At 40.0% G+C, this 24,206-nt stretch overlaps 2 protein-coding genes across 3 annotated transcripts; both read left to right on the top strand.

The window, feature by feature from the left end:
• Positions 1-19: 19 nt before the first annotated feature.
• Positions 20-10,045, top strand: LOC145463560 (uncharacterized). Its single transcript, XM_081447330.1, has 9 exons — positions 20-1,983; positions 3,115-3,283; positions 3,589-3,847; positions 4,608-4,835; positions 5,353-5,607; positions 6,173-6,358; positions 7,198-7,323; positions 7,909-8,040; positions 8,679-10,045. Exons 1-9 carry the CDS (start codon positions 1,095-1,097, stop codon positions 8,871-8,873), a joined length of 2,439 nt encoding a protein of 812 aa, XP_081303456.1. The 5' UTR covers positions 20-1,094; the 3' UTR covers positions 8,874-10,045.
• Positions 10,046-10,121: 76 nt separating this feature from the next.
• On the top strand, positions 10,122-22,617 carry LOC145463548 (uncharacterized). Of its 2 annotated transcripts, XR_014041345.1 has the most exons (10): positions 10,122-11,711; positions 14,319-14,490; positions 15,059-15,317; positions 15,969-16,196; positions 16,845-17,099; positions 18,845-19,030; positions 19,886-20,008; positions 20,897-21,028; positions 21,411-21,783; positions 21,824-22,617. XR_014041345.1 is itself a non-coding variant. In XM_081447314.1 (9 exons), exons 1-9 carry the CDS (start codon positions 10,793-10,795, stop codon positions 21,600-21,602), a joined length of 2,466 nt encoding a protein of 821 aa, XP_081303440.1. In that variant the 5' UTR covers positions 10,122-10,792; the 3' UTR covers positions 21,603-22,617. The 2 variants fall into 2 exon arrangements, 1 of the variants encoding a protein (XP_081303440.1); XM_081447314.1 differs by having other exon boundaries at positions 21,411-22,617.
• Positions 22,618-24,206: the final 1,589 nt, after the last annotated feature.

Genomic DNA, 24,206 nt, shown 5'->3' with positions numbered 1-24,206 from the left:
AAGAGAGATTGTTGGCGGGGGGGCTCTGAACACCGCAGCACCGCAAACATTAACAAACACCGCATCACCGCCATTCTCGCCAGCTCATGGCCAACTTGACGGTGATGTTCCAACCTCGCGCGGTAATCTCTGACTTCCTGGCGTTTCCTCTTACAGAAAGAGCGTTTGATCCTTTACACATAGACACTTAAATAAATGTTTTACTTTACTTACTTAAAAGTGGACTGAGACACCGTCACCGCAATATATATTTTTAGCCCCATGATAAGAACGTCTACACTTGACATAATACTTCTACACCCCAAGCATTTTCGACAAAATAAATACACAACGTTTGTCATCGTCTATGACGCTAAGTGTCGATACTGCTGATGCCTGTAAAGGTCAAAAACAGCTTCGGATTGGTTTTTTAAGCACAATGGTACGAGCATGCTATACAACTTTAAATTGCACGCATTAAGGAAGTTCCTGCAACATTAAGGCCTGAGAAAGGTCAAACAAGAAACCAGAGCACCGCAAATAATTCCATTTATCCGAACACCGCAGTGTGAAAAGCACAAACTTCGCACACCGTAGGGTTTGAGATCACCGCGACACCGCAAAGTGGGACTCTATTCACCGCATCACCACATTAGAAAAACAATCAAAACCGCAAAGCCACATGTCCCCCTCGGTGAACAAGCTGCTAGTGTTTATCTCGTTTTCTCTGGATTAATCACTGCTGAACCATCAAGATTTCTTTTCATGGTTTCCAAGAGAGGCCCCTATCACCCTGCAATTTAGAGTTCCCTTTGCTCGTTCAGTACGGGGTTTGGGGATAGAACAGAGAAAAGCGAAATCTCCGTCTGTTGTGGAAAACTAGGGGTGATCATACAGGAATTGAACGTTCTTGCAATATATTGAACTCGAATCTAAGCCAAGCTGTTCGAAACGAATGAGAATATATCTACGATCCCACACGCAATTTTTCGCGCGCCACCCGCGGCCGAAAACCCGCAGGGGGTCCGCAGACCGCGAGCCGGTATCAGCTACGTTTGGCTACACTTGCCTCCTCAGTAGGGAACTCGCTGATCTTTTCAATTCATGCATGCAAAATGGCCTCCGGCCCGAAAGATGCGGATAATGGTATGCTCATGGAAGAAGTTGACTTAAAAATAAGGCACAAGTATGAGAGATCGTGGATCACAGGAGAGAGGATTGCTCTTCTTGGGCTTATTGCAGTTGGAGTCGTGCTCGTTATAGTGGGAATTGTTTTGCTGGCAATGGCGAGCTCGGCGGCCAAGAAATGCGCAAATGGGGAATTAAGCAATGGTGAGGGAAGTGGTCCTACCAGCTCACCATCCTACAAAACATTCAAACGGTGCGAATTTTCAGCCGAAGCGAAACGAATTGGCCTGGACGAATTTATAAACAGAGTGAAAGAAACTTACTACACGCTGCATCCCTTCAGCGTTCCATTTCATCCCGACATTCATGACTCACTGGAAAGCTTCGAACGAGTTAAAAGGGAATATGTCGCTTATGATCCGACTCCCTCCGTGATCAAGAACCGTACGGACATTTCGTGGGCTCTACTCAAAGAAATCAAGTCGAAAGAGGTAAACATGAATACCTTGAAGCCGCGGGAAAGGAAATCTTTAGCTCAGGTGAAGCACTATCTTCAACACATGTTTGGTCAGCCCTACGATGTCAACTATTACGCTGGAGATTGGATGATGGGGCCAAACCTATTTTGCTGGCAGCCAATTTGCTATCACGGTTACGATTTCTATAACGGCATGATTTATCATAAGCCCTTCAACGCTAACGACGTGGAACATATCAGAAAGAAACTTGAGACGCATAAGGTCGGAATCTTACAGTACATCGAAAATATGAAGATGGGAATTCGTAAAGGGATGGTTCGCAGTGTTGAGGAATGTATTGCTGGTGTGGATTCGGTGAAAAGAAGATACTTGAATGTGTCACTCTACAATGAAACAGGTAAGGGTTTTTATTTAGAGGAATTCGCATGTTAGTATTATGTTTCGCGTCATCGAGCAAATCTACTTGATATCTTGTTTCTGACGGAGTTTACAGAATAAAATTCGCTAGTCACCTTTCTTAACCTGTTAGCTTAAACATCTGTTATTGGTTTATCTTGACAAAATAGCTTTTATTTTGTGAAGGTCGACCGAGGAACTTTGCTGTTATGAGTATTGGATTAGATCGTCAATTTAATGCATTCCTTGCAATCGCCGTGTTGTAATGTAAAAACTCAGACCTTTGTGTTTGTATTCACGCTATATTGTTGCTCATGAATAGAGTTGATATTTCAACCACATGTAGCTAATGCTCATAAACAATTGAGTTAATTAACTATTGCAAATGGTCGATTAGATAAGTCTTGTTAGTAATTATAGATGAATTCAACGGGGTTTTGCAAATTTACAATAAATTAAAGTGTTACATTTTAAAATCCGTCCTTAGATATGGAATAGCTGTGGAATAAACGATACCTTTAGATTCTTTGATTTGATTATGCAAGTGTTTCTTAACTCTTGTCATACAAAAACTAAACAATGCAGTTTGAACAAAAAAAAACCTTTATTAAAGGGGCCAAACTAACTTCAGATTGTAGCTAACTGGAACATTGTAAAAGGGCATTTCAACCAAAGCAAAAACAAAATATGCAACTCATCCGTGTCTTACTTTCTCTTGTACTTTCAAATTTGCTGTGCAGGTGTGATATTTCGTGAGATTTGAAATGGACCTGTTTCAAAAAATGGCTTTGAGAAGTTTGTTTGTTGTGTGACAATCATTAGGCTTTTTTTAGGTGGGACACTTAAGCTGTTTTGATTGTTACTAGTACTATTGATAAAGTAACAAAAAATCTGTATGTGTTATCTGTATAGGTTATTAACTATAGTCAGTTTAACTTCAATCCAATTCCACTTTTAGCAAGAAAAACACTTTTGAGTGTGAAACCTCCAAGCTTGCACATGGAATACTGAGTAGTTCTGTACATGTCTTCTGTTGTGCGGATGTGCTTAGCTCACTTTGCATCATGGCTTAATTCCCACACACAAGCTTTCAGCTAAAATGTAATTTCTCTCAATACTTACTCTGTCCTAGGTATTTGGAAGGAGTGGTTTGTGGAGCCATTATTGGACCATGAATTCTATAGCAACATAACAAAGGAAGTTGATGAAGCTTGGAAGGAAAAACATGGCAAGAATGTCAGTGATACAGTCAAGGATTATCTTTTGACCTACCTCGGGGAACCTCTTCATCAGCTTATAAGGTACATCCTGTGTGCATATTTAAAGCCCTACACCTGGTGGGATGTAAACTGCATGGCAAGACAATGTGGCTATGCAGCAAATTACAGTAAATGACGATGCAAATGAAAGGGCATTCATTTGTACGTGGCCAATCTTATTGACAAAATTTCTATGCTCTCCCAAGCAAGCCCTGTTTACTTCCTGAAGCAACAAACTTGATTTAGTAACTAGGGCAATTAATATTTGCCAGTTTACAATTCCTTGTTTAGTTACTTTCATTGATGAGATTTCCTTGAGCAAGCTCAATATTTTCCATCCTCGGCAGGTTCTTAGAAGATGAATACAGTGACTACTGTGTTCCAAGCAGTGTTTCTAGTGGATTAGGAAGTTTGCCACTAAGTTATGTCTGGTACAAATTAAAAGAAAACAAGTCATGGCCAACCGATCCGATGCTGCCAAGTGGTGAAAAACTGAATGGTCCTCATTCATATTCACTGATCATGCCATACTTCACCACCAATGATATGACACCTGCTGAGGTCCATGACCTTGGTAAAACACAGTTAAACAAACTTTACCCAATGGTGAGTCAAAAGCCAACTTGTGTTGTCTGTTCAGAACTAATATCATTTTCAGCTTTTTAAGAGGCCTTGAGGGGTCTGTTGTGAAATGGTTTTACCCAGACATGTTTTTTATCAAATGCTCTTTTTTCTCTATAACCTGAAGATCATGGCTTTGAATCCCTCACAAATCACTGAATGTTCTTCTAATTGATATCGTCAGGATTTATAGTGCACCAATAACCGTTTCTGCATTTGTGTCCTCAATTATCCATGGTCTCTCTGATTATCCAGAAGTCTCCTGGAAACAGACTGAAATTTTCAGTCTAACAAAGGGGCAATTATTGAATCTCTTGGTTACAAAGGTTAAGTTTAAATGTAATAGTGTATATATGTTGTCCAAGAACCCACCTCTTTCCCTCATGTGTGAAATGTTCAATTAACCCCTGTTAATTAACTCGTCGGAGTAACTTAACACCCAAGGAGTGGGTAGATGGGCCCCCTCCTCTTGAGTTTTCATTCTAATAAGACATTTGAAAAATAATATGTGGCTGTGTGGAACAGTAGAACTTCAGTTATCTTAAACTTCCCACTATCTTGAACTCAAATCATTTTCCCTTGGGTATACACAAGTGATGGCCTGATGGGTCACTTGGCTTGTATGCAGAATTTATCTTTAACCTTTACAGCTCATGACCCATGCAAAAGAAAGAATGTATCTTGGACCTTTAAGGCTCAGAGCTGGTCTCACTTAGCACTTGTTTGTTTTGTAATTCCATTCCAGGTGGTGCAAATAGCAAAAGAGGTGATGGGTACAAACGACAGTGATCTAGCTGTTTCACTCTTCAGGCAGAAACTTAATTCCACTGATAGCTTCTTCAACGATGCTCCAATCCCTAAGAATGAATCCAACAAAGAGGCTCATAAAAGGTGTAGCAATCTTACAGGTGCAGAAAAGTATTGCCCCAAACGGTGGGCTGCCATGCAGTTATGGTTCAGAGAGGCAAGACGGGTAAGCATGCAGGAGAAAAAAAAAATTGAAATGAGAGTCTAACTGAGTCGTTTTACATTCAAACGTATATTGGCTGTGATATTAATGAAATGAGGATGCTTGAGGATGCTTCACAGGAGCTTTTGAGGGTAGACGTTTTCACTCCTGCTGACAGCCTGATTGTTATTTTCTTTTTCTTTTTCTTTTTCTTTTTTCACTCAGCAATGTGATCTGGTAATTCTTGTGCACTTTTATGCCAAGGGGTAATGCTTGCCCCCTGGCATACATTTCTTTGTTAAAATTGGCAAGTTGCAGGTGCCATATTTTTATGAGTTTGCAACAGGTTGTGATGAAACTTCACAAAGTTACTAAATTCTGCATGATATATTGAGCGATGAGGTATATTTTTTCATTTGAATTAAAAAATTGGTAAAGCATGATGCCGGTAGAAAGGTCTATTCATGGCCAGTAAGACACATGGGTACAACTGAAAAATGACATCAACTAAGTTGTTATCATACTTAACTGTGTGTCACAGGTGATGAGTATGCTTGATCCCAAAACAGTGGGTATGTTTTACTTTACTGGTCCTAAACACACCACTCCTAACTGTCCAGTTGACCTCTCACCTGACCTCAATCCATCCAGTGGAGCACAGAGCTATGAAAACAGTGATATACATTGCTCAAGAAATGCCATCTACAACATTCCTTTCTTCTTGGAAAATCTGGGTCCAAGGTTTTCTGAATGGAGCGTCAATGCTCATGAGTCGAGGCCTGGACATCATACACAGGTGCAGTGGAATAATCACTATTAAGAAAATACATACATGGCTGTGATCTAGCCATGAAATCCTGGCTGCCAAGCACTTAAGCTTATAGGAAAAAAGTAAGTTTTTTCTAGTTGCCCAATGGCAAAAGTTAGTCTCCTGTGGCACCCAGTTGCCTCTAGAGCACAACTCTGCATGTACATCTGATAAGTATTGTTGGCAACTTGATGGTTATCAAAATCTTCAGAGGTTTGCAACTTTGGAAATAGTTCAGAATTTTATTGTTACTTGTGTAATTTATTAATTAACTTGCAAGTTTTAAGTACAACTTAATATTGTACAGTGCTTGTCAACATACATGTACCAGAACCCTTTAACAGTTAGATATATAACACCAAATATTTTGTAAAGTTTGTGTCCTAAGGAAATGTTGTCTAAGAACCCAGCTTAAATTATTCTCGGAAAAGACACTTGTAGGTTTATTTTTTAGCAGTTTACTATCCATAAGTATGTATTCAGAGGACACCCAGATGCCTTTTTATCAACATGTTAAATCTTATGTAACATGCCTTATTTCTGTTGTATGCAGGTTCAGGGAACTATTGAGCATTTCCATGATGGCTGCAGTGATGCTCTGACTTGGCTTGACAAAGAAACTTATTACACAGCTTTCACTGAAGGATGGGCACTGTATGCAGAGAACCCGCTTATAGCTCTGGATACAGACACATACAAGGAAGAGCCCATGCAGAAGTTTGGCATGCTGAAATGGCAGGTACATGGTCAATGTGTGCATGGAGTTTGTAAAGTAAAGTCTGCACACAAGCGAAGTGGCCCACTAGGAGCTTTCTCCAGTTTCTCAGTGTAGTATGGAGCAGCTAGCAGTAATTCTGCCCCCCCCCCCCCCTGGATTAGATGCTAGTCTATCACAGGGTTACTGGTACTCCCAGAGTAAAGTGTCTTGCCCAAGAACACAACACATTGTCCCCAGCCACGGTTCAAATCAGACACTTGTTGAGTTCATTAACCATGAGGCCACTGCACCTCCATGCACTGAGTTTGCACTAGTATGTAACTAATATTGTTCCCTTGCTTTCAAAAGGGTTTTCCCATTGAATAATTATATTCATTGAGTAATTATCTTCATTGGCCTTGTATCTGTAGAACCCTCACAGTATGCAGTGTATATTTGTAAATGAATTTCAAATTTCATACATTTAGTCCTCTTCTACAATGTTTAAATCCAGCTCCAGTTGGTCAAAATAAATTGCTATCCAGTGGGTAACTGTTGATAAACAAACTACAGTATTCACTGGATTGTCATTTGTTTACAGTTACCTAGTCTTTGAACAACTGGGACAATTTTTAGCACTTAGTGAATTTCGGTATTCTTCATGTAGAAATAATTGCTGTACCCACGTGCTTGTACATCAAAACATAACATACTTGACTAAAGGTGCTCTTGTCTCCAATGGGCTGCTTTACCTTGTGATGTCAAGGACAACGTTTCCTCCACGTCACGCAGTGCCCCTGATACAGGGAGTGTGACAAAGATTCTAAAGAAAGGGTCTAAAGCTTTTGTAACACTATGCTTTGTGGTCTTTATTTCATCAGCTTTGGAGAGCGATCCGTTTAATTGTAGACACTGGGCTTCACTCCTTACCAAACTTTACACGAGATGATGCTCTTTCGTATTTTGATAAATATGCTTGGGATAACACCGACCTGGCTAAAAAGGAGGTATTGTTAATTTTTAATACATATGTGTGAATATTCACAGCGATATCGTAGGAAGACTACCAAGAACCTTATTTCGGAACGCAATGAAATTTTAGCTGGTACAATTAGAGACATTTAAAGAGGTGTTGTACCTTTGTGCTGAGAATTTTGAACGTTGCCAATTTATTTGTTTTAGAACTAAGCAATGACTGTTGACAAATTTTACACGAGTCTTGCAGCCAATACCATCATGACTAAACTGACCAATCAGTTTTAATGGACCTGACTGTTTACTGAACTCCAAATATGCGGACTTTCGCTCAGCTTGTGGAAGTTTCAGTCAGCAATAACAGTTTTATTTAGAACTCCGTTGTATTTTCACTCAAACAATCACAGTAGACGAACTACTGATAGTCCTGAATTCAAACCATTTACTATGTTTCTTCACGAAAGTGCAAGTTTTAGAGATTGGAAACAGGACAAGAGATGTGTAATTTGAAATATTGTGTAACGCTCCTTTTAAGATGTACAAATCATCGAGGCCACCAATCATGGTGTGCGTTACAAAAATTTATTTTGTAAAAGTGTTTAATTATGTCTTCCCAGGTGACTCGGTACCAGAGCGACCCCGGTCAAGCCACAGCCTACATGATTGGTCAGCTCGATATTATTAAGTCCAGGAGGTACGCTGAAAAAGAGTTGAAAGACAATTTCACTTTGCCGGATTTCCATTACCAGGTAAAGATTAGATGTTTTTGAAGCGGAGGCATATCACGTCTCAAGTGTTTTGATTTTAATGTGGTTATTGGTAAAAAAAAAATGACTGTGATTGTTGATAAAATGAATCATGTATGCACTGATGATAGAAAACGTTTTAAACGGAACAAAAGATTCCATGTTGTTGCGCGTCTGTTCAGTAATAGATCACAGATGACCTTAAATGTGGGAAGAACAAAAAAGCGGCACACGAGATGATAGCCGAGTGTGTCACTGATGTTCTTACGACATTTTGACTTCTGTGATCTATTACTGAACATACATGGCAACATGGAATCTATTTCCTAATATAATTAAAGAAACAAAAGAGTATTAATGACGTCATCATCAGTAAGTCTGGCCTCCAATTGAGAATAATTTGACGTATTATCAATCAATCAATCAATCAATCAATCAATCAGTCAGTCAATCAATCAATCAATCAATCAATCAATCAAAAACTATATCAACTTGTCGAAATTTAGTCGGCCGAGGGGACATCCCTCTAATAAATGGGGGTTCTTAATTAACATTAATTACTATTTAATACAATTATTATTATATTTAGTAACTATCGTTTTTTCCTGCTTTTGACGTGAATGAAATGTCATGCACTTCAGGTTCTCGCCCAAGGCTCCTCTCCGCTTGCTTATCTGAGCGACCACGTACAGAGGTATGTTAGCTGTGAGAAGGACCGTGAGGCGGAGGGCTGTGACGTCATCCTGAATCCTCTAAAGAATACTGCGGCTGCTAAGAGAGGGTTAAAGGCAGCCCGCTGGCCACTGATACCAAGGCCTCATCGGCATTATATATAAACAAGTTTGTTTTACAGTGATTAGTACAGAAAGGCAAATACAAAAGAAAATCATTTTTAAAAAATCCGTTACGGTAATATAGGTTCTAATGATTGTTGTGTGAGATTTAAATTTGATATATTTTAACTTTCCATAAGAAAGTATACTAGCAAGCCATGTTTCTGTTATCATACAGTCGTTTTAACGGTTTTATATATCCTTTTTTGATTGTAAAAGGGCAACTGTACATTAATTGTAACCGCGCGGTTTAAGTTTTGTCGGATATTTCTCACATCCAGTGTTTATTCCTTATAGTCAAGTCAACTCACAGTTGTACAACTTGATTCGCTGTGAACGTTACATCAAAAGGCGGGTTTTGTAGATTCCTAATTCCTACGAAATGTAAATGTCGAGTGAAGTATCAACATTAACTCACTGTTCGTTATATCAGACCGAATACATTATAAGCTACCCTGGTCTCGGTCAAGTAAGTTGCCGATGGGCACCAAACTATTATTTCTATTATTTCGCCTCTCGTTTCGTCGATAACTGGACGTTCTGCCTTCGACCGATCGTGGAGCCGTCCTCTCGAGAAAACAAATCACTGGAACCTAGAGTAGTGTTGTCGTTTTTGTTGCTGCTGCTGCTGTTGTTGGTTTTTTTTTTTACTCGAAGGGGAAGAACAGCCCTAACTAATGTAAATACATACGTTTCTGTTTGCGTAGTTTTTCTTTTCTAGCTCCGAAAATGTCTGAAACTCTAACGGAACAAAATGGACGCAGTCAGTACAGAGACCCGTCTATGAGGTTGTTGCTATTCCTCCATACAAGTAATTAGTCATCTAAGAAACTGTTCAAATCTATCTGGAGCTCGAATTTTGGGCTTCTCTAAAATAAAATATTAAAATAAGACTTGAGCGCCTTGAGGGTTCATATTTGGGTCTTCCTTTATCAGATGTTACACTCGCTTAATCTTCTAGACCTGTTGCAAACGTTGAATTCTTTTTGTTGATTTTATGTCAATGTGATAAGTTCGTATCTACTCCTTGTGAATTACGATGCATATTCTGTGATCTATGCAATGTACATTCATCTTGTTCCGACTGGGAAGTAAAATAACTGTTTGTAATCAAAAGAATGACCGTGGTCTCGCGACCGTAATAAAAACTGCAATGGATTTTGTATTATTAAAACTTAATACTTTATAAAATTTGCTCAGTTTTAAAGAATTTTTTTTTTTTTTTTTTCATTTTTTTCACTTTTCAGAGGGCAGACAAGGGGGCGGTACTAAACACCAAAACATCTAACAAGAGATTTATTATCCAACTGCCAACCGAAAGTAATGACCCGTCAAAAGAAACTATTATTAAAATTTTGACAAAACCTTAATCGATCCGTTACGTAAAAGGGTGACAGGTGTGTCATACAGAGTAAACTAGGCTAATTTCATCTTAGTATTTGTGAATACCAACTGTACTTGGCTGAAGCCCTCAAACTGCAGTGACCAACAAGACCGAAAAACCAAAGTTCTTTGGCACAAAAACAGAAAAATAGCCAAAACCGTGAAACCGAAAATCCCAACGCCTCCCTCGGTGTTGTATCAACTGAGAGACGCAACTGCTACTTGTAAAGTGTGAGTAAAACTGCAAAGAACGATAGATTCCTGTGAATTTCGTTGTCACCTTACGTGGATTGGCCCGTGTGCAGAGTGCGTGTTGTCTGCGGCCCGAAAGTCGCAAACCTGCTGACAGAAAGTCATCTATTGTCGTGAAACACCTCTCGACAGGTTCTATTTGTTATTGTGGTATCACTTTTCCGAGCTGTACCTATCAAAGCGTTTTAATAGTAATACGAGTGGCAGTTGAAGACTGAAAAGTGATCGGGTGAACTAATCGTGCAAGGCACGGAACATCTGCAGACTGTGCACCGGTTTTACCAATCATGGAGTCCTCAAAAAGCACGGAAATGATCATTATTGATGGCCCGCAGACCACTTTCGGAAGGAGATATTCGAAAGAGCGGATCATTACATTTGTGGTGTTGGCTGTTGCATTGGCCTTCTTAATTGTGGGAATCGTGTTGATTACAATTGCAGCAAACGACCAAGCGAGTCAAAAAAATGAAAAATCGTCAGTTTCCATTTCCAATCAACAGCAAGAAGGAAAAACAACGGAGTCCATCCCATCGACAACAATCGGCGTTCCAAAATCCACTCTCCCTCCTACCGCGACCACCAGCCCCTCAAGCAGATGCGATTTTTCCGAGGAGGCGAAGCGAGTGGGACTTGGTGAATTCCTCGATCGTGTCAAGGCAACATATTTCAAACTTCATCCCTATGATGTATACTGGGATCCTGATGTAACTGAGGGCAGGATTAAAACGGAATTCGTTGGTTATGATCCTACGCCATCCGTCATCAAAAAACGAACGGACACTGCTTTGGGTCTTTTCAGCGAGATCAAAGGAAAGAAGATCAACACGGACTCGTTGAAGCCCCGCGAGAGGAAAGCACTTGCACAAGTGAAGCATTACCTTCAACATATGTTCGGTCAGCCGTATGACGTGAATTACTACGCCGGGGATTGGATGATGGGACCGAATTTGTTTTGCTGGCAGGAAATCTGCTATCAGGGATACGCTGTTCACAACGGATTGGGCCTGCATCACAAACCTTACAACGCATCGGATGTGGAGCTGATTGAAACGAAACTGAAGACTCACAAAGCAGGCATTTTGCAATACATTGAAAATATGAAGATGGGAGTGCTGAAAGGAATGATTCGCAGTGTGGAGGAATGTGTAGCTGGAATTAACACAATCAAAAGGCAGTACTTGAATATTTCCTTGTACAACTCAACAGGTAAGGCACTGTTGCGTAATTGTTGTTTTTGCACTGTGTAAACAATCTGCATTAATTTTCCGCTACGGTTGTCTGTCGCTGCCTCAAACAATGAAACACTGATTTGATATTTTCAACTGGAAATGCAAGGTCGGGACTGGGTGTCGGTTAAAAAGATCATGTCGAGTCCTTTAGCACTGAATCAGACTAACTAAAAAGTTTAGGGATTAGGGTAGCCTGCGTAGCAAGCGTTTCTGTGGTGTTCGGGAGCAAAGAATATTACAGCGCGAAAAATGGAGCGAGTAAAAGAGGGGCGAGGGGGAGGGGAAGGAAGGAAGGAAACGCTTGCAGACAAACCCCTGGATTTTGAAAACTGCCAACTTGGCCTTTCATGCCTGAGCGCGCACACTGAGATTTCGTACTGTCATCGGCTGTCATAAATTAACCAATAAAATCTTCGGCCTTCCGTAGCGGAAGTGAACTTTGAACCAAAATAAACTTTACTTGTCAAAATATGTCTGAAACAACAAGCGCACGGTGGGAACGGAGAAATCTCGATGAATTAAATTTGGTAATTTTTAATCAAGCTGCTCAGTCCGTCTAAAAGGAAGGACTGCAAGGGTGACGTTTTAGCACAAATCTGCCTGAAAGTTAAACTGTGAGAAGTATTCCAGTCGCGTTAGTAATCCTTGTGCTCGCATGATTCGAAATCTTGGATCACTGTATTCATTAGTCCAGGAATCGATACAAAGTAAAATTAGCAAGTCAACTCTCACAAAGGCAATTCCAATAAAGAAGCGTTTGCTGGAAACGCCAAATCCGCAAATCGGTTCGACTGTTATCGCTGCAACAAAAACAAACAACGGAAAGTCTTCTCGGCAAACTTTGGAATTTGGGCAGGAGAGGCTTCAAACATCTGAGAGGAGAAATAACGATAATCTTGACCAGTATCTGAATAAAGATAATCTTCCCCTAGGCGACCTCCAAGTCAAAGTTGTTTGTAAAATGTCCTCGTAAGAATTCCTCGCGACGAGACGACTAAATTTTTGGTAAGGCAAATATGTGACAAAAACTGGCATGCCGCAGCTAACACTATAACAAATCATTCAGAATTGTACCCAGAGGTTCTAAATGCTGTCAACAAAAATGCTTCTGATGAAATGTCGCAGTACCTACGACAACATGTTGCCTTGTAACAAGCCAGACGAAATCACTAAGTTTTCCCACGCAGTAGTGCTAATTTTCTGTCCCGTGGTTTATTATCTTGTCCTTGGCGCATGTGGCATTCAAGAAAGTGATGTTAAAATTAAGGGAACAGCTGCAGGTTGTGTCGCGCTTGCTTCTGCAATAATGTGCAGGCTTCTAAAAACCAAAGCGTCGGCATTGCATTACAGGATTTCTACCGTACTGTCGAAGCTGACGACTAAATCCTCGTTCAGCGAGAAAAGTTAAAGCGTTTTGTAACCAAGCTTCGAACGCGTCTTCCCATTTTGTCTGGCACTCAAAGGTATTAAAATACCTTTGATCGACACATGTCAATAATATTGGACTAGCCCAGCCAATCACGAGCTCCGTGCGCTGGCGAACGGAGGTTTTCAAAATCCAGGGGTTTGTCTGCAAGCGTTTCCTTCCTTCCCCTCTCCCACCCCCCTCCTTCTTTTTTTTGGTTCTCGCCCCATTTTCCGCGCAGACAAAACACCGAAAATCCCTTTCCTCGGTCTTTCTTTGCTACCAAACCCCACGGAAACGCTTGCTACGCAGGCTAGGATTAGGGCGTCTGATTAGATCTGAATTGATTGACAAGTATTGACTGTTAGACAATAGATGACCATTGTTTCATATAATTTGGAGCTCGTCTTGCAAAACAAGTAAACTGTTCTTGGCAAATCAGAAAAGCTGCTTGACAAATTCCCTGAACACGAATCGTACGTTCACTGATATGTTGTTGTCCCGTTCCCGTATAGTCCTCGCTATAGTCACGTGATGAAACGTCTGTCACGCAAAATGGAAATCACGAGAATTCAAGCAGCAAGAACCAGGGCTGTTTTTGTGCATGAAAGCCAGGTCTTCATGGCTGCTTCTTGTCTGCAAAACTTTCTTCTTACCGGAATTCGTTTTATTTTTGGTTGCGTGACAACATCTTTCTACGAGGTAAACCAGCGTAGGTGATCTAGAATCTAGCGTGGGAAGGGAGGTATCAAGGGATCGAGAAAGAGGCGGAGATGTTTTACACTTGGAAGAATTTGTAATTCGCAGTGTGCCGTTCTATCCTCTACCCATGTGTTAGTCTCTCATCCATTTTGTTTTATCTCTAATTTCGCCCTAGAACGTTGTTAAAACGACCTCTGAGAACACGCATTGTTTTCTTGATTGTCTGGCCATTTTCTGGGTTCAGTTACAATGATAAAATGACAAACACATCACCGTTTTTTCCAGTGTAATGTTGATCTGTGCAAATGCTGTTCTGTATTTCGTTTAATTACAAAGCTCGAAGCAATTGAATGCGTCTGCCGATTCAAATACTTTAGTATTTGGCGGTGGCTGAGAGTAAATATTTGAAGGGAAACCCTGACCCAGCATGCATTGGCCTCCCCCTCTTTCTATACAAGATTGGTTCTGTTATTGTAGGTGTCTTACAAAGCTGGTTTGTCAAACCCCTCCTGGACCCTGATTACTACAGTAACATCACAGAAGACACTAATAACGACTGGATGAAGACACACGAAGGAAAAAATGTCAGCGAATCCATCCGGGATTATCTTGTGACGTACATAGGAGAACCACTCAGCCAGCTGTTAAGGTACTGTTAATAGAAGTTAAACAGTAACCGTTCAGTTATGCTGCTTCAAATTTAGAATTAACAAAGTTTTACCGTGTTAAAACGCTAAGAAGAACGTGTAGTATTGTGGCATTCTGAGTATGTGGACTGACAAGTCTAGTAAACAGTGCTGTTGAGCTGCACAACAAGCATTCATAGCATTGCTTTCATATATTAATCATTCAACGATAATTCCCAGTAATCATTTTTTGTCAGTTTGCCATAGAAGTTTCCAAGTAATCGGCTTAAAAAACATAATCCTCTGAACTGAACTTAACTACTCTCCTTTTTCATCTTTCTATCTTGGACGTAATTATTTGCTTTACCATTTAACACACATGTTTAAATAAACTTTCACTCGAACCGGAATCAGCGGTGTTTCCGCTACCCTTGTGGTATACCCGTGTTTTAACTGGATAACATCGTGTGAAGTGATTTGTTCACTGTTTAATCGATTATTATTTTTTCAGTCGGCAAGATATTCTCCAAAGGGCATCCATTTGTCTTTCAACATTTTGAAAATCCTTACAGTTCCGCTGTTTGTTTTCAGTTATGTCGAATTTGAACACATCCGTCACTGCGTTCCCAGCAATGTGTCCAGCGGCTTGGGCAAACTTCCACTCGAGTATGTTTGGCTCGATGGTATAGAGAACACGTCCTGGCCAACAGACCCATATCTACCCACTGGTGAAGCATTGAATGGATCGCAGGCCTACTCCCAAATCATGTCGTATTTCACAACAAATGCCATGACCCCCAGGGAAGTTCATGAACTCGGCAAAAAGCAACTCAGCATTCTCTATCCCATGGTAAGTCTTATTACATATGAATTTCTAGATTGTTGTCGAATCTGTATCTGCACCATCTTGAATGTGCATCTGCACCATCATGAATCTGTATCTGAACCATCTTGAATCTGTATCTGTGCCATCTTGAATTTGTATCTGCTCCATCTTGAATCTCTTCCTGACCATCTAGTATCTGTAACTGCACAATGCTGTACGTATATCTACACCATCGTGAATTTGTAACTGCATCATCTTTAATCTATATTAGGCAAAAACGAAACGATACGATATGTGACGATATGATCCAGACTTTGTTCAGAGGGGTAACACGAAATAATTGATTACACTAATGATCTTGTGCTACTCCTCACAGAAACACGATAAAAATTAAATATCAATTCTGCAAAATTACACTAAAAATTATATATTAAAATCTAAAATCTTCCATGAGGTTAATGAAAAAGTATGCCCAATCTTTGAAAAATATTATTATTACTTTGAAGTTAAAAAAAGTGTTTCTTACGCTTTTCGTAAAAGCACTGAGAGAGGGGGAACTCTCTAGAATAGCTAGTTGCAGCCTGTTCCATAGCATGCAAGTAACAACCGAAAACGTTTTCTCTCCCTCTCTTTCCAGGGCATACTATTCTTCATAATCTCTTTTTTTGTTGTTAGGTTGTGGAAGTCGCAAGGCAGGTGACTGGAGAACCAGACAATCAAACCGCTGTAGCGAAATTCAGAGCTAAGCTGAATTCGTCTGAAAGTTACTTTAACGCCGAACCAATCCCTAAAAACGAGTCCGATGAAGAGGCACACAAAAAATGCAGTGATATTGAAGGAGCGAAGAAATATTGTCCTCAGCGCTGGGCTGCCCTTGAGTTGTGGATGGCGGAATCAAGAAAGGCAAGTTTCGTCCTTTTGATAATCCCCCGCTCGTGTGAGGGCCCTTTTTATTATATCGACACGAAGGCTTTACTGGAAAATACACCACTCATGCGAAAATACACAAAATTCATGCGAAACTACATCCGAGACTCAAGTGGCATCAATATCTTCACCAGTGAAGATATTGATGACTTCACTGATATCATGTTTGACCCTGGCCTTAAACAGTACTTAAATTTGTTGGTGTATGATCGAAACATCTTCGGAAATTTTCGGGTAATGTTCGGAACATTTCGGAAACTGTACGGAAATGTCCGTGAGACCTTCGGGCAACTTTTGGAGAATCTTCCGAAATCTTCGCAAAATCGTAAAAAATATCGTTATTTAATAGTATGTTTATATAATCAACAAAATTATACATGGTTGCTTGAAGGTCGTTGTAGATATGGAATTACTCCTCTCGTATTCAACTTTATATCTCACTCGTTCGTTGTGCTCACTTGAGAGATATCGAGTTGAACACTCGAAGAGAAATTCCATATCTACGCGTGTCCATGTATTATTCTCAATATCTGAACTGTCCCAAATGCCTTGGAAGTGGGCTGTGTTGTCTTTGAAGAGCTCACTATAAGCAGAACAGTTGATTTTTTTTTGCTACTATTTCAGGTCATGAGTTTGCTTGCACCCAAGACTATTCCACTGTTCCACTTTACTGGAGATAAAGCTACCACACCCATCTGTCCAGTTGATATGCAGCCTAACCTGAACCCATCGAGTGGAGCTCAAAGTTACCAAAGTGCTGGCGCAGATTGCACACGAAGTGCAAAATACAACCTTCCATTTTTCCTGGAAAATCTGGGTCCCAGATTCTCTGAATGGAGCGTCAATGCTCATGAGGCGAGGCCTGGACACCATACGCAGGTTAGCGTGTTACTAGACTTAGTTTATTAAATAATTTTCTACTAACGCAATTAAGTATTACCCTTTATACCATGCCGTAGAACATACAGCCAATCAGAATACAGGAACGCCGTTGTATATTCGACGGTATTACATCCAACCTTCCCATCGTACGCTGCGTTTTATGTCATATTGACAGTGTTGGCCACTGTATTTTCTATGGCATGGTATAAAATAGTTATGCAATGCTCTCCCGTGGTATACCATGGAATATCCCACGTGTCTCTTATATTTCCTTGGTATTCACAGTCGCCTAAAGACTCGTGTGTATATCGAGAAAATGTAATTGACTCGTGGGATATTCCATGGTATACCATTCAAATGTGTTGCATAACTAGTTATATCTTGCAGATTCACTGTGGGAAGCAGATTACATTTTATGTATCTGAAATTTCTTGCCACCTCAGTACATTTAAGAGGCACAAGAATTCAACGGCAGAGTTATCTACAACAACAACAACCACCACCTTTTTATTATAACATTATATGTAATATATCAAACACGAGAGATAGTGTTTCATCGGGATATCTAAACATCGAGAAAAGAGTTGAAAATACGACGCGCAGCGGAGTATTTTTGACGAAATTCGAGGTGTTTGGATAGCCGATGAAACACTATCTAGAGTGTTTGATATATCTTCTCAATGGAAACGAAAACTAAGGAGTAAACAGACGAGTAAAATCGTCAAAATCTATGCTAATTAAGACCGGGTATCCAAACCTCCCTCACGGTTTTTATTTTCTTTGTTTTAACTTGATGAATTATTAATGAGAAGTAACATTATAAGTTCCTATATTGAAAGGGTTATTTTACTATAAAAATTTAACGGCAATTACACAACGAGTCAACGAGTTGCGGTAGTGTAACTCACCGTTCACTCACCAAAAGAGGTTGAAAGCGGATTTAATTGTTCGCGGATGTGCAACTGTTCGCTAAATAATAATTAGATTTTTCGCTCTCGACATCTACGAGGTGATCGTTGATGAGGCCAAAAAGTTGCGAAGCTTATTGGTTCTCTTAGTGAGGTCAACTCGCTAATAAAACCCAATAACCCGCAGGTAAATGTTTCTCGTAACGAAAGGAAAACTATTCCAAACGTTTTGACTGAAAAATATACAGAGCGGTTTTCATTTGAGTATCGAAAGCCATTCGCATTTGGTTTTGTTTCGCATTACTGTGACGCTAAGCAATTGACTTTAAAAAACACGTGCCACTTTGTCTTCTAATCGTGACTCGCTTGCACACGTTTTCCCGCGCTTTATGTCGGGTACATGTATTGCTTTGAGTTCTGATTGATTCCCTGGATTTGTCTGTATAATTTTTAATTGGCCAGAATGATTACCTCAGTTTTGCCATATGAAAACTGCTCTTTAACATTGAACAACATATAGAAACACAAGTCGAAGTTTGGGAAAACACAAGAGGAAGTTTGGGAGAACGAGAAATGCTGTGGGAACACAAGCCCCTGTAACTCGATAGAACCTCGGCGAGCATGTTTTCTATTTCTTTTAGAAAACACCTCGACAAAAAAAATCGTACCATCATTACATTTTAAAACAGCTCGTGCTAGTTCTGTGTTCCTATCAAGTTAGCGTACTAAACCTGCCTGGATTTGGTGATCAACGAAACTGTGCCTCGTCGGTTCCATGCTCATAGAAAACTCGTTCTCAGAATTATTCCTAACGTTCCTCTTCTCCTGTAACAGGTTCAAGGTAACATAGAACATTTCCGTGACAGCTGCGGCGGAGTGATTAGTTGGCTTGACAGCGTCACCTATTACACGGCGTTTACAGAAGGCTGGGCTCTATACGCTGAGAATCCGCTCATAGCTGAAGATACAGACACTTACAAGTATGAACCCATGCAGAAGTTTGGAATGCTGAAGTGGCAGGTAAGGAGAGAATGCGCCAGTCTAGGCTATTGTTTACTCGTTTTTCATCCACTGAAGAAGGGCTAATCCTGAAACATTTTGCAAACCAGCTGCTATTTGACAATTTAAAGTGCTTTCAGCCTCATATTTTAGTTTATCATTTTAGTGTCACGCATCATTAAGTTTTAGCTCATTTCTACTGATTCTTTATTGTTTACTTATCTTGCTACATGTTACGTTGCTTTAGGTTATGCTATATTACGTTACGTTACGTTACATTATGTTTTGTTACGTTACGCTCCATAGAGATTGTAAGAGGAGTTTTCCACCGTCATCAAAAATGTACTGAAGATCGTCCATCAAATTGTACCAGCTTGTTGTCTAAAACGCGAACAGCCAACGAGACTGCTAAGATTATTTAATAATATAAGAATATATCTGGATAGCTTTCTACAGAAAGAGGCAACTTCTGTGTTTATGCAAAGTGACGCCATATATCATGCCTCGTCAACTCAATGCAGATGTTTTTATGTTTTAATTCTCTTAATTATTGTTTTGTTTTACTGCAACACCATCACTCTTAAAGGAGCTAGTCAGGGTTTACGCATCCTGAAAAGGTGTAATCCGTGTCAGTCTTCTCCATCCTTAACCGTCCTTGTTTCTTTATAGTTTATTATTATCCCTCTCGTGTTTTTCTATCTTAGCAACTACTATTTTCAGGTTCCCTTCAATTTAAACGTAATTTCGTACGTGCCCAAATAACTTAAAATACTGACTGAGCTCCTTTAAGAACGGAATTGTGGTCGCAGTTATCTCTTATTTTGTTCCGAAAACGACTGTTTTCCTTGTAATTATCTCGCACTCTTCCTAATGTAGGTGTGGCGAGCTCTTCGCTTAATCGTGGACACTGGTTTGCACTATTTTGGTTTCACAAGAGACACGGCCCTGGAGTACTTTAGTAAATACGCGTGGGACGATACAGACCTTGCCAAGAAGGAGGTGAGAAAATAGCTCTAAGTCTATAATTACAGCAACAAATTTCCACTTTTTACCTAGTGAGCATTACACTTGAACACCATCCATTCATTTGTAGTCCGCGAGAGTTGAAAAAAAAAATGACCCAGCAATTCACAGCTCTTTACTAAAAGTACAATCAACGACTCGCAGCGAGAAGGGAGGGAGCGGGGGTCATATTTGTTGTGATTTCATGCCCGAGAGAAACTCCATATATCAGGGACGGCGGAGCCGGGGGGGGCTGCGGGGGGCTAACTCTTCCCCCCCTCCCCCCAATTTCAAGCAAAAACTCTATAAAATAATAATTTTACAAATATCTCCAGACCCCCTACAAGTTAGCGCCTCTGGCGCTCGCTTGTAAGCCCCTCCTCCCCCTCCCTCCCTCCCCTGTATACTTACGTTCCGCTATCCCCGTATATTTACGTGATTAGTGATTTAAGATCGCAGTTAATTATCCCTAAGATGGTTTCGTTTCCACACACTAAACACTTTCTACAGACCAAACAGTTTCTACAAAACAACAATAAACAACTAGACATGAGTAAGGTTGATCGGCGGATTACTGAGAAGTTGAACAATAATACAGGTCCCAGTACTTCTCGACATAGCTGAGTATGTTGAATTATTCTAATCAGCTAGACGTTAAAATAGGTCAGAACGTATTGGCACAGCAGCGAACTTGATTAAGAATATTAAGAATAAGTTCAAATCCCAGTGGACTCTAAATTAACCTACCAGGATGTGTGAAATCATTTCATTTCTCACTAAAATCCATCCATTCAGTTTACGTTGGTTTATATGTTGTCCTCTTCACATCTGTTGTTAATCAATTTTTGAACATATCCCAGCAATGTTCTTCTATAACCTCGTCAGGTGACTCGGTACCAGAGCGACCCCGGACAAGCGACCGCTTACATGATTGGTCAGTTGGAGATAAAGAAAGCCAGAAGTTATTCTAAGGGAGCCCTAGGCAATGATTTCAGTCTAAGAGACTTTCACTATCAGGTGCGTTTGCTTTTACTTGCACTCTCTTTTAGCGACTTTTCAAAGTAAGAGAGAGGGGTCAATAGATCAGAAAGCTTGTTTGTCAACTAAGTTCATGTCATAGATGTGCAACACAGCTACGAACGGGGTCCAAGACGGGGAAAATAGGGAAAGAGTGGTGGGGTACGGAGATGGATCGCAGGGCGTAATTTCAATGTACTATGAAGATCTGTGGAGCTCATTTAAACAACGAAAACACCCACTGCAATCCTATGTATCAAGCCTTGTGAGGCAAACGAAATCCAAGACCCGGTGTGTTTGCTTAGAAGGAAATCTTAGCAGAAGAGGCGGCGGTGTTATCAGTTTTAATTTTCAAGCTAAATTCACTGTTCATGTTCTTTAGGTTCTTGCCCAGGGATCCTCGCCACTTGCTTACTTATCCGATCACGTGAAAAAGTACGTGGCTTGCGTCAAGGATAAGGCAAAAGAAGGTTGTGACGTCATCCTGAATCCATCAAAGAAAACCGAGGCAAAGAAAAGAACCAGTGAAGTCCGCTGGCAAAAACAACCAAAACCCATTGTGCACTATATATGAAGCTTTGTTGATGAATACTGGTATCGCTAAGACAGTGCACTCTAGTTTGTTTAAATGTGATTTCAGCTGAGCTAAGGTTACATTCAGCAGAACGTAATGAACATTACTGATTGATTGATTGATTGATTGATTGATTGATTGGTTGATTGATTGGTTGATTGTTTGATTGGTTGGTTGGTTGGTTGATTGATTGATTGATTGATTGTTTGATTGATTGATAGAATGATTAATGATTCAATGATTGATTGATACACTGATTAACTTAATAGCTAGTTGATTGATTGATTGATTGATTGACTGATAGAATTAAAGAGCACAAAATTTAGTTTGTACAGTTGCGAGTTTTCGTTATAGCTCTGTAAACTAACGCACGATGGTGACCTCAACTAGGTATTAAACAGAAGATAAAAACGTTTTGTAGTCCACGATTTTTGACAACACAGTAGGGATAAATGAATTTAATTTGCCAACTCCGTCACCAATGTCTTTCTGCGCGTCCTTTTTAGTATGACCATCCACCATATATAAGATCAAAGGAATGGCACTCTCCTAGGACTGAATTGTAATAAGGTGTTGCGAACTAAATACAGTAAAGACACGGACCAATCAAATGATCTCTTTGAACCACACGCGCGTTGGGAAAAAAATTATACATTTACATTGTAAATCACATTGCTGCTTCACGTTCGTTGTGTACCATGCACGTTCAATGTTTCAACTGGTATAAATTTTCCTTTTTCCTCGCCACTGCGTATGAAAAAGTTTCAGGCATTCAGTTTGTTGCTGCGCTTCTGTCTGGAGTGGTTATGGAACTGCAACGATGCAAAATTTGCATGCACAAAACTCAAGATGTATTCTCCGTCAAGATAGATTTTGAGTCTACTCGACAAGGTAATGTTAAGAACAAGTAACGTATACTGTTATTTGTATTGTAGAGGTGTTAGTTCACGTTTCATCACGGAAAGCGTTGAACAAAACCCGTTAGCAATCTAATGACACCTCAAAATAAGAACCTTTCAATGATGATCTCCAGCGCAGTGAAGGACATGACGAATTACTTCTCTTAAACTCTTGATCTTACGAAGTTGTGCAGAGCTATTGCACAGTGGACAATTTTAACAGCAACCTCTGGCTGTACACACATAACGGTAGAAAATACCCTGAACCTGCTTTACAGAATGCCAAAAACATTTTCACTGGTGCGTCGTGTTCTGGAAAACCTGCAGTTGAAGATCCTTTTTTCAACTGAGAGATTTCCTTTGTTATTTTCTAGTGGAAAAGCAGCTAGATAAAAAAAGGTACCGGCTTGTTGGTGTAACTCCCATTGAAAAATTTGTCTGTTGACTCGGGAAGCGAGGTAATTGTATAAGAACTAGTGATGTATACTGTTTTTTTTGTTTTCTAAAGGTCTTAAGTAACTTTTTATCTCGAAAAGCGCTGAGAAAAATCCGTTCTAATATGAACCTGTCAATGAATATTCCCAGCAAACTGAAGGACAACACGAATTCATTTGGCTAAAGTTGTTTTTTTTTAATGGCAGAAAAATTCAAAGGAATGATGATTTCGACGGTCAAATGTTTTACCCAGTTAGTTATCGACGAAACGGCTGTACACTTTCTCCCCCGTTATTGATTTAATATTGATTACTGTAAAACATATTCAAGGTGGAAAAAGGTATTAACCTATAAATTTCACCTATAAATTCGGTTTAACAATAGTAACCCGCCGTCTTAGCAAACCGTTTATAGCTGCAAAAGCTCAGACCAAAGTTTAGTTCTGTGCCATATTAAGTCCAATAAAAATCAAATAAAACCATCATAAAAAATTTTGAATAATTTATCAAGTCACTTAGATAAATGCGCCACAGTTGAATACTTGCGGGACACTTGGAAAAGTGCGCCACACTTGGATAAAATCGCCTGACGTGGAAAAAAGCAGCACAGGTGGATAAATGCGCTGCACTTAAGAAAATGCGGCACACCTGGAAACATGACGCACACCTGGATAAATGCGCCACACTTGGAAAAATGTGCCACAGTCAAGAAAATGCGGCACACTTGGAAAAATGGGCCATACTTAAGAATATGTTGCACACTTAGAAAAATGCGCCACACTTAAGCAAGTGCAACACACTTCAAAAAATGCGCCACAGTTAAGAAGGTGCGGTACACTTGGAAAAATGCGTCACACTTAAGAAAATGCAGCACACTTGAAAAATGCGCCACACTTAAAAATATGCGGCACACTTAGAAAAATGCGCCACACTTAAGAAAATGCGAAACACTTCAAAAAATGCGCCACAATTAACAAAATGCGGCACAGTTGAAAAAATCCATCACACTTAAGAAAATGCTGCACACTTGGAAAAATGCGCCACAGTTAAGAAAATGCGGTAAACTACGAAAAATTCGCCACACTTAAAAAAAATGCAGTGCACTTGGAAAAATGCACCACACTTAGGAAAATGCCGCACACTTGAAAAAATGCGCCACACTTAAGAAAATGCGGCGCACTTGGAAAAATGTGCCACACTTGAGAAAATGCGGCACACTTGGAAAAATGTGCCACAGTCAAGAAAATTCGGCACACTTGGAAAAATGCGCC

Source organism: Orbicella franksi, chromosome 1, assembly GCF_964199315.1.
Source record: "Orbicella franksi chromosome 1, jaOrbFran1.1, whole genome shotgun sequence".
NCBI lineage: Eukaryota > Metazoa > Cnidaria > Anthozoa > Scleractinia > Merulinidae > Orbicella > Orbicella franksi.
The sequence above is the reverse complement of the archived record's forward strand: the minus strand, read 5'-3'. Positions and strand labels throughout refer to the sequence as shown.

Excerpts from the sequence above, each read along its gene's own strand:
- LOC145463560 (XM_081447330.1), top strand. The coding sequence starts at position 1,095 with ATGGCCTCCGGCCCGAAAGATGCGGATAATGGTATGCTCATGGAAGAA. Across the intron at positions 1,984-3,114 it reads GTCACTCTACAATGAAACAG|GTATTTGGAAGGAGTGGTTT; the intron begins GTAAGGGTTTTT and ends ACTCTGTCCTAG. Across the intron at positions 5,608-6,172 it reads GGCCTGGACATCATACACAG|GTTCAGGGAACTATTGAGCA; the intron begins GTGCAGTGGAAT and ends TGTTGTATGCAG.
- LOC145463548 (XM_081447314.1), top strand. The coding sequence starts at position 10,793 with ATGGAGTCCTCAAAAAGCACGGAAATGATCATTATTGATGGCCCGCAG. Across the intron at positions 16,197-16,844 it reads GGATGGCGGAATCAAGAAAG|GTCATGAGTTTGCTTGCACC; the intron begins GCAAGTTTCGTC and ends CTACTATTTCAG. Across the intron at positions 21,029-21,410 it reads TAAGAGACTTTCACTATCAG|GTTCTTGCCCAGGGATCCTC; the intron begins GTGCGTTTGCTT and ends CATGTTCTTTAG.